This window comes from Protomyctophum bolini, assembly GCF_963924005.1.
Source record: "Protomyctophum bolini genome assembly, chromosome: 17".
NCBI classification, from domain to species: Eukaryota; Metazoa; Chordata; class Actinopteri; order Myctophiformes; family Myctophidae; genus Protomyctophum; species Protomyctophum bolini.
Window position 1 is genome coordinate 19,439,100 of NC_137878.1, and position 10,961 is coordinate 19,450,060.

Genomic DNA, 10,961 nt, shown 5'->3' on the forward strand with positions numbered 1-10,961 from the left:
GGGTGTCTATAAGAGGCCCCTTCAAGGCTGAGGTTTGTTCAGGTATTTTATTGTTTGATTGTCACAAAAAACAGAGGGATAAATCAGGCTTTAATGATATTTTGTTGTGTGTTGCTGTATAGTCTGTCTAGTCAGTGCATGTCGGATGCTGCCATTTTCTGTGGGCTATAGGCTATCATTTTGTTTAAAAATAATTATATAGATAAAATTAATCAAAATAACGATATATATATGAAATCAATGTGTGTGTGTGTGTGTGTGTGTGTGTGTGTGTGTGGTAAATGGTTAGACGACCTTTGAGCTGGAATTAGGGACCTCGAAAATATTCACCCTCCTCTGCGGTGACGTCCCTCCTCACGCCCAGTTAGTACACACACCAGCAACAACAACATGCATTTAGCTGTCACTTGGTAACCGGTAAAAAAAAGGGTAGGATTTCAGTGTGTCAGAGTGCACACCACCAACGCTTAGTGACAGACAGCTCACTCCCATGTAGCTGTGTGTTATTCAATCTGTCCACGACAGATTCTGTGTCTCAGATTCCTCGCCATACACCCCTAAACAAACATGACAATAACTCATCTCATTGCGCCTGGAGCTTCACAGAGGCTTGCTGCGTGGAGATAAGGCCCTTTTACAGTCAGAAGATAAAGACATCATCGTGCCTTTTGTAGTTCAGCTATTCTCTGTTGTACGAGTCGACTAAGTCATTTCATTCATATTGTTGCCTTCCCCAACTTCAGATCATGGTACAGCTCCTGTCCTAACTAATTGATATCTTTCAATAAAGATACAGATCTATCATCTTTGGTTCCCAAACACAATGTGCCGTGGTGGCGTGAGACATTTTTATACATTTAAAATTTGTTTTTGGAATTCAGATTACATTTTTCTTCACCGTCCTACAATGACATGCCAAAAATAGGGACACCATGGTTGAAAGTGGTTAAACATGGCAGAGGTCAGACAAGTCAAACAACAACAACAAAGCCATGCACCTTGGCATGGACAAATGACACCTCACAGTGCGCACACACACACACACACACACACACACACACACACACACCACCTCGAGACAAACCGTCCGTGTCCACAGCTGTTGCACTTGCTCAGGTTCACCCATCAGCACCGCACTATATTTACCTGCTTCCTTGCTTACACCTGATTTATACGTTGTCGCGCACCAGAAATAGCCGATCTACAATTGATTGATTGAATACTTTATTGTCAGTCAGAAATGTAATCAGTACAGGGTGCAGTCAAACACACGTCCAATGGGATCACCGAAAAAAGTCCTTGCGGTCTTGTTTCCATTCAGTATTGGTATTGGTATCCATTGGTATTCAATTCATAATCTAATCTATAACAAGCTCACTGCATGTCACAAAGTGATGCGCTGTGAACTTGTGGATCGGCTATTTTAAGAGCGCAGACACAGACGAAGAGAGAGGAGAAGGATAATGATGGAAGCAATGGTAGGGGCCGGGTATTTGCATGGAGGGATAAGGAAGGGGGTACTTTTCATTAAACACTGTTCTCCGTGTGGGGCGCACCAGCAGTGCTGGGGCGGGAGTGGGACCCCCATGATGACTCTGCCCTGCCCCAGGCTATTGTAAACATGTACTGTACAGTCTCCAGTAAACCGGGGCTGATGAGCCACTAAAGCCGGTGGCATGGTACCAAGCGGCCCTGCTCTGTCACATGAGAGTGCCTGGTCGGAGACAAGGAGGCCTGCGATAGGCTACTATTAGCGGAAGGAATGTACACAGTGGCCCTCATGGCAAACTCCCACAGCTCCTAGCAGGAGAGTCCTCCTCTGTTTCTCACTGTGTGACCCACACACTGCTAGCCTACTTTACCACATCATATTTACTCTGGAACATTTTTGGGGGGTTCTTTTCTCTATTGTGGCTGACTTTTCCTGCCCAGACTCAAGACGTATCACGCATGTATTGATTGACATAGTACAGGAGGTAAGGATTTTAAAAATACTTTGGTGAATGAACTACACTACCAGATGTTTGTAATGTAGATGGTGTGTCAGAATTGTTCTTTTGATTTATTGAGGTGCAGAATACTCCTTAAAACACAAATGTAGGTTAGGCTACAACTCATAACCCAGAGAGTGCTATAACCCTACAACAACAATACGGTTTGTCACAGTCAGGGTCAGCTATAGGCTTACTTAAGTCTTAGGAGCACACGATGTTAGAGCTATAGGTTGGAAGCCTTCAGATTCACATCACAGGTTTAAAGGTGTAAAAGAGTGGCTTGTAGCCTACAGCTCCCAACATTTGCAGTTTCAAGAAAGGGATGAAGAAAAGAATAGAGAATGAGAGAAACAACGAAAACAAGTTAGATAGGCCTATGTCAAATATTCTAATGATAATATGAGCAATGTCTAATGGTGCGTGGTTCTTCTGCAGGTGAGACATCACTTAGATATCAAACATGTCAGTGTATATGAGCCTTGATTTAAACACAGGTCAGTGACAGGCAGGCTTAAAGTTTAGTTAGCCGTAGGGCTCTATACTAGGTCGGCTCCTTTCCCCCACCATACACCAGATATCTTGCCCCCAGAATAAGGATGCTAGGGTTCATATGGTTAAGACACAATAATACAATAATAAAATAAAAAACATAAGTATTATCCTGTGTCCTACTGGTGATATTTGATGTCATGTTAATTAATCACTTAAGCACCCTAGTTAAATTGACCGGAGTCCTCCAGTGATCTATTATTAGGCACTGTTATATCAATGTTATATTTTATTAAAATCATAGACTTCATAGTGTTTTGTCAATCATTCGGGGCCCCACTTGTAATATTCTCACAGCCAGGTACAGTACGTTCCGCCTTCTCCCTGGCAACTGAAGTGGCCGTGTTTGGCCCCTGCAAACTATAAAATCACAACCGTGTGAAGTGAGGGGCGCTCTTATCATCTTACAAAATCGAGGACGAAACAAACACAGACAAAACAAACATTAAACTCTGTCCATTGTCAATAGCATTTTTAATGTTTGTCTAAGAAAAAACAAGAATTTAACCTGTATATAGGAGGGGCTAGCGCCCCTCAATAATACCAGGGTCTATTTCAGCCCTAGTTATTAAACAGTGTGGGGGAATACTGTCAGCTGTATGGTGTCACTCACTCACACCCATCAAGGCATCACAAAATGATTATCCATCCAAATATATACCAGGCGGAGTGGGCAAATCAGTAGCTGTCTCAGTGGTGATTAGAAGACTTAGTGTTGATAATAGCTCCTGGAAATGACCCCTCTACAGTACTAAACACCAGGACACCCTTCTTTTGGGGGAGAGAGGGAGAGAGTAAATGAGACGAGGGAAAGAGAAAGAAAAATATAATGAGAGAGCGTGGGTGGGAAGGGAAGGGAAGAGAGAGTCACAAAAAAGAGAGGGGGGGCTAGAAAGAGATGGGGAGAGATACAGATTGATTCTTGAGAAACGTCTTGTGATATAACCGAGGAAGCGACAGATGGAAAAGTGGATGCATGGAGATAATTTAGCGAAAGGGGTTAAAAATAGAACAGCTGGCAGTGGGATCTGCCAGCTGTTCTGCATTCTTAAAGCAATGGGAAAAGTCTGACTCATCCTCCGCAGAACATCATGGCTCTTCCAGCTGAGATGACCAGGTCATAACAGAGCCATGAAGTGACACAAAACAATTGTAAAAGTGAGACTGTGTATGAATAAGTGCAGTATGTTACGCTGTCAGCCAATGCACCAGAGGGTGCTAAGTGGCCTAGGTGGCCTTGTTCATCAGAGGTTATTAGACATTAATAATAGTGGTCTGGCATGTGTAGCCCATTGACTATGACTTATACATACTTAACATTGCTGTTGACCATTTTTGAAAGCATATATTATAACAGTTATACTTTCCAAGGAATATTTTGGATTAAATACATTTCAGTGGCCTGTGGTATATGTAATATAGTAGGATGGTATTACAGGAGCCTCTCAAAGATGTGATGGCTTAATATTATATTAATATATATAATTATAACATTATTGTGAACATTGTCATTACGGCCATATACTGTAAGTCACATCTCACATCACACACGTCCAAGCGGCCTCCTTAGTGAATCTGTCTCTCTGTCTCTCCTACAGAATGGTAGGAGTGTTTCCATTCAAAGACCTGGAGCTTCCCTCCCACCTGCTTGCCCAGCTCAACATCCTCCGCCAGGAGGGCATCATGACAGACGTGCTGCTCTGCACCGAGCACCGGGAGATACCCTGCCACCGAAACGTCCTGGTGTCCAGCAGCCCTTACTTCCGTGCCATGTTCTGTAGCAACTTCCTGGAAAGCAGCCAGGCACGTGTGGACCTGAAGGGCATCGCGCCCGATGTCCTCAGCGGCATCGTGGACTACATCTACACCGGGGCCATCATCATCTCCATGGACATTGTGCTTCCACTCATGCAGGCGGCGTCCATGCTCCACTACGGGCGTCTCTTTGAGGCGTGCTCAGCATTTCTCCAGGAGCAGCTCAGTCCAGATAACTGTCTTAGCATGATAAGACTTTCGGAGATCCTCCACTGTGAGAGTTTGAGGGAGAGGGCCAAAGAGATGGCAGTGAGGTGTTTCTCTGACGTGGCCGCCACAGAGGACTTCTGCGAGCTGTCCCTTCCTGAGCTCATGTGTTACTTGGAGGATGACCGACTTTGTGCTGAGGAAGAGCAGGTGTTTGAGACCCTATTAGCGTGGATCCACCACGACCCCTTTTCGCGACGCGGCGCAATACACGACCTCTTCAAGAAAGTCCGCCTTCGTTACATCCACCCAACGTACCTATTCCAATTCATTGCCAACGACCCGCTTGTGCAGTCTTCCACTCTTTGTACCGAAATTATCGAGTCGGTGCGCCGCCTCATGCTCTCTGTAAGCACCAAATGCGGCCGTGAGCTCAAGCCACTTTGGACCACGCCGCGCCGCTACACCTGCAGAGAAACACTGGTGGTGGTCGGAGGGCGCAAGAACAACGAGCAGACTTCAAGGGAGGCCTTGCTCTACGACGAGAGGACCCATCGCTGGGAGTGGTTGGCCAAGCTACCACTGCGCCTCTACAAAGCTGCGTATGTGTGCATTCATAGCATCCTCTATGTGGTGGGTGGGCTGCGTCTCTGTATGGTATCAGGCGACAGCTCTGTGAGCGCTACAGTTTACACACTTTCCCTTAAGACCAACCAGTGGCGAACAGCCGAGCCGATGTTGGATCCACGGTATGCCCACCAGAGTGTGTCCTACCAGCATTTTATTTTTGTCCTGGGAGGCATTGGAGTGGACAAGCAGATCTCCAGCTCGGTGGAGAGGTATAACAGCATGTTCAATCAATGGGAGGCCATGGCGCCCTTGCCCACACCAGTGCTGCATCCGGCGGTCGCAGCCAGTGATCAGAGGATCTATGTTTTTGGTGGAGAGGACGCCATGCAGAATCCTGTGAGGCTGATTCAGGTAGAGAAGACATTATAATGGAATTTAGAACTATAGCTTTTTTCGGTTTCCCAAGCACACAGATGTCGGAGTTATGGGCAGTCCCCGAACTAACCACATTTGTCCAAGACAGACCAATCATAGCAGTGGAGTGGCACTGGCTTAGGAGGTAGTGTAGTGTGGCCATCTGGCAATCGGAATATTGCCTCCTCCTTGAGCATGACACTTACCATTAAAATCGTGTCATTGAGATCAAACGCATTCTTTTATACTTTCGCTAAAATTTGCAGACATAAAGCCCATAGCGTGTCACTTTGTGACGTGCTACAAGCTTGTAGATGTGCTATTTTTTTTTAATCGTGAACATTTGTGCAAATCCTGAATATACCTTATATTCTTTTAAAGCAAACATGAAATATTTGTACAATATTCTATAATTAGGGTGGTTGCATTATTTAGTCTCCCTGCTCTTCTATTGAGACATTTAGATTGTATCAAACGTCACTTCTCTCACCTAGACACAGGATCATCATCTGCTAGTCAATGCACATTTCAGCATTTGCGCAGGAAAGCCGGTTCGAATCTGTGGTAGAAGAGGAAAGGTTAAAGTGCAGCTTTGATACCTTTATTTTAGGTTTTAGTAGCATATAAAAAAATATATTTTGTCATTTCATCCATCACAAACTAAAGTTTTGTGTACAAAGTTTCTATGTTGTTGAACCTCAATGTTGAAATAATGTATGACCTTAGTTACCTTGTATTACACCATTATGTTACAAATTAGCAGTATTTCTAGACCGGTGTGCACAGGCCTACTCGTGAAGTCGGGAATGCATGCCTTACCCGGCTATGCTGTCGATTGTACTCGTTGTCAGACAACCCGTTGGACCTGTCTGGCTGTACTTTTTAGCGAGCCACTGGAGTATGACCATAATAATGTGTGCTGTGCAACCAGGTGTATCACATCTCTCGCAACCTGTGGTCCAGACTGGAGACCCGGACGGTGAAGAATGTCTGTGCTCCAGCTGCTGTCATCGAGGACAAGATCTACATTGTGGGAGGTGAGTGCAGGCACCTGTGTACAGTCTGCTCATTCATGTATGAAAAGTCATTATGCATTATAGTTTTTTCGCCAATTATGTTTGTTTGTTAAAATATCTTTGTTTATCTCCAGGGTACACAAGGCGAATGATTGCTTACGACACCAAGGCCAACAAGTTTGTGAAGTGTGAGAACCTGACAGAGCGCAGGATGCATCACAGCGCCACGGTGATCAACAACAAGCTCTACGTGACCGGAGGACGCATCCTCAACGGACAGGACGTCATCGAGGACTCGGACTGCTTCGAGTGTTACGACCCCAAGACAGACACATGGACTTCCAAGGGCTCTCTGCCCTACAAGCTATTTGACCACGGCTCCCTGCCGCTGGTTTGTGTTTCCAACAGGCCCAATCCACCCTGACCCCACCACCACTGCCCGGCCACCCACTTTGAGTGGCCTTGCTGCACGCTATAACCTTTGCCACGAGACATCATTGGCCTGTCTCTGGCTAAGGATGGGACACCCATCTAGGTCTGCCTAGACCCCACAATGTAGCGGTATGCTATGCTAGGCCGAGTAGCATCTGTGGTATTCAAAATCAAAGAGACCTCAGCTGGCAAGCAGCAGGTGTCATAACTGTGGCATTTGAGAGGAAGCTGAACTGAGGATCCCTGAAGTAATGAGAGGCAGACTTTACTGTACACACGAGCAGCTGTTCAGACACAGGGAAAATCTGATGTCTGCAGTCTCTTTATGCTTACTATTAATAGCCACTAACAGTTAATTTATTTCTTAAAAGGTATTTGCCTCATACAAATCGGAACACAGTACACATTGAAAGTTTGTGGGCAGTTAACTGTGCTCTGACTTTTGTCGCAATGTAGCTGTGTAGTCATCTTCAGGAATGTTGCCTGCTGCATGGCACTTGAAATCAATCATAAGAGAGATTACATTCCTGCCTAGTCTAAAGGCCCAGACCTAGCAAAGAGGTTGGTAAAGCAAACTATATTTGCAGAAATGTTGGAGAGACTAATTTTGCTTAAATTAAACAATCTGGTGAAAAGCTACCACAGCATATTTTTAAACTATTAAGAAAAATGCTTTGATTTATGACTCGGGAGTTGCTTTAACCACCACTAATGGCTTTGCATGCATGCAACGTTTGCATTTTCCATTTTAGATTCTGTGGTGTTTGACTTACAACATCAGCTGCCGAACACTAAAGTAAGGTTTACAGTTTGGTCCAAAATGGTGTAGTAGACAGAAATGTATTTTGCCAAGTTCTACCTTGGGTGTGGTGAATTGGTGATTATCTGCTCTGTTCATCTTGGTCTGTGACCAGGTGATATCTTGAAAAGCATGGCCGGATTGCTATGACATTTGATGCGTACAATCACGTTCCCAAGAGGAAGATAAGAAAAAGATTTTGGTTACCCCATGACCTTAACTCTAGTGCCATCATCAGTTCAAACATAAAGATTTAACACGTATATGAAAAGGGGGTGGCTGGATACCCTTGGAATCTGCTGTGCTCAGTCTTATTAAAGTTTTGGTGAGAGTATCAGCACTATCTGGCTAAACTTAAAAATGTCAAATGAAATGAGTGTATCTCCCTTTGTTGCACATTGTTGCTCCGAAGACCTCCTTGAACTTTCCTCTAGTCTAGTGCCACCACGAGCAACTTGGGAAGTGCTTTAGGTCCTGGCACAGCTAGGTCCACGCTACGAGTGCTTTTTTGTTTGCAAAACAAAACAAAACAAAAAACACCTACTATGACACCTACTAGGTATCTGACTCCAGATAGCCGTCTTGTTTGCAATAATACAAACCTGCAGTGTCAGCAAGTTCTGCAGCTTTCATATTTTACTGTCCATGATTTGTCAATCAGTTGTTCTTATACTTCACAGTGTTTTATGTTGACTCCAGCATCTGAGAAAAACACAAAAACAATTGAAAGTACTGACTGACACGTTCCAAAATGCATAACAAGGCCCTCAGTATCCGAAATAAAGTCCCTAAACTGAGTCTTATAGGTGTTGGATAGTGGTTACTGCAGACATAATGGAAATATAATGCGTTGTTTCTCACATGCTGAAGGCTGCACTTAAGTTAATATATCCACTAGTAACTCCACTAGTAGACGAAATGAAAGCCTGGGTATCGAGTCTACTCCACTAGTAACTCTCAGACTCAGAGTGAAATGAATGCAAAAGACTAAGAGTTTACTGTGCATTTGCTAATCCATCACGTAATGCATAATGTTCTGTAGGTGTTTCTGTTGCATAGCGCCAAGCACATTTTCTCTATACTAAATGTTGGGTTTTCATTACTTATTTATGTAACTTGTATATTTTATAAAATTTGATATAAATTTTCACACACATGGAAAACCTGCTGTTGGATTGAAACTGTATGGCAGGGTGTGTTACAGCAATACAAAATCACTTAGCACATATGCAGCGCATGGTTGGAGCCGGTGCTCCTGGCTCTTCCATTGAAACATTTTAGACCCTGGTGTCACTCAGGTGGGACAATAGCAATGTCAAGTAGTACTGCCTGACTACTTGTTGACAACTACATCTGCCTGAAGGACATAAAAGTTATGAATTGCAGCTTTACTTAAGGAGTGGGGGGGAAAAAAGGCTATGGGCAGAATCCACTTCATGTGCTTTTGAAATGGACCCATGGCACCAAAACCATCTGGGCACTAGGGGCATGTGGGTGCCTGGACAACTGGACACTAGGGGCATGTGGGTGCCTGGACAACTGGACACTAGGGACATGTGGGCGCCTGGACAACTGGACACTAGGGGCATGTGGGCGCCTGGACAACTGGACACTAGGGACATGTGGACAACTGGACACTAGGGGCATGTGGGCGCCTGGACAACTGGACACTAGGGACATGTGGACAACTGGACACTAGGGGCATGTGGGTGCCTGGACAACTGGACACTAGGGACATGTGGGCACCTGGACAACTGGACACTAGGGACATGTGGGCGCCTGGACAACTGGACACTAGGGACATGTGGGCGCCTGGAACGAGTCATATGTGGACAACCCACGTTCTGTCCATGAAACGTGTTTAGCACAGGGAGGCCTGCATACGATGCAGCTTCAGTTACTGAATTCCCCATGCGACGCTCAGTCTCACCAAAGTGCCACTGGCCTATTTGTATGCAGCCCTGGGGTGAAGCTGACCCTAGGGGGGGTAGAGACCTGGGATCAGCTGTCCCTTTTCATGTACCACTCCCTGCCCATTAGAGGGGGAACCTTGAAACTGCGCCAAGTGCAGTGACCGCGGGGGGATTTTACCACACTCTCTATTAGTAAACTGAGGCTGTCGTTGACTTAAATACCTCCTTGTTAGCCTGGTTACACTGGTGTGTGTGTGTGTGTGTGTGTGTGTGTGCGCGCGCATGCATGTGTGTTTGCATGTGTGTGGCCCCTAAGGCCCAAAAGTAATTTACTAAATGTTCAACACTGCTCTCATGTTCTGTTTATTTAGCCAGTGCAGCAATTTGACAAGAACACACCATTAAAACATTTTTATTGGCCTGCTGCTAAATTCATGTAAGTGTATATCTATCCAGCCTGTTTACTGGTGTGTGTTTGCGTGTGAGGTAACCATAGAGACCAGTGTGTGAGGGTCACCCTTGCTTAATTTATACCCCGTCATACAACGGCGTCGGACTATGAAAATAGCCCGAACCACAAGCTCACAACGTATCACATTGTGAGGCATTGTGAGCTTGTAGATCAGACATTTCTGGCACGTGACGTGACACTGCCCTACAATGAATTCCGTTTCCTTGTCAGCTATTTCCAGTACTTGTTACTAACCCATGCAGGGAGAGGGGGTAGCCCTGGTCCAGTGCTTACAGCGAGTCAGAGAGAGAGACTCGCTGTAAGCACTGCATGGACCAGGGCTAGGAGGGGGGTAGCCTTTCAGCGCTAGCTGCCAGTCCAGGTGTGCCGTGGAGTCATTTGACAATGTTTGGAATTAATCAGTTCAAGTGTCATGTAAAAATAAAAATGTAATCAGTTCTAACTGAATCATATTTAATCATGCATGCAAGCATTTAACATGATTATTGTAGGCCTACCATACAAATACTATCTAGAGACCTACTGCTGCTACTATGCATTGCAAAGACAGTCGATATGTCAGTATTATTGTGAGGGCTTATTACCATTAAAGGTAACATTAAACTGTCATTAATATATTATACCTTAGAGTTGTGTGGAAAAAAGTCTGACGTCAATATCGGTAGAGGGCGCAAATCCACGGGTTCATGCACTTTTTATTTGCATTGTAATCCCCATAGGAGGATTTTAAATTGCCTCATATAAGAACTGAGTTACAAATAAACATGTCATCCAGGGCCTTTCACTCATATGGATATGAAGAATCAACTGACTTTCACTAGAAATATATGAGTGACTGAC

At 44.8% G+C, this 10,961-nt stretch overlaps 1 protein-coding gene across 1 annotated transcript; it reads left to right on the top strand.

Moving 5' to 3' along the window:
• Positions 1–1,836: 1,836 nt before the first annotated feature.
• Positions 1,837–10,720, top strand: klhl38a (kelch-like family member 38a). The gene is made up of 4 exons (XM_080787836.1): positions 1,837–1,976; positions 4,142–5,486; positions 6,421–6,526; positions 6,640–10,720. Exons 2-4 carry the CDS (start codon positions 4,143–4,145, stop codon positions 6,927–6,929), a joined length of 1,740 nt encoding a protein of 579 aa, XP_080643962.1. The 5' UTR covers positions 1,837–1,976; position 4,142; the 3' UTR covers positions 6,930–10,720.
• Positions 10,721–10,961: the final 241 nt, after the last annotated feature.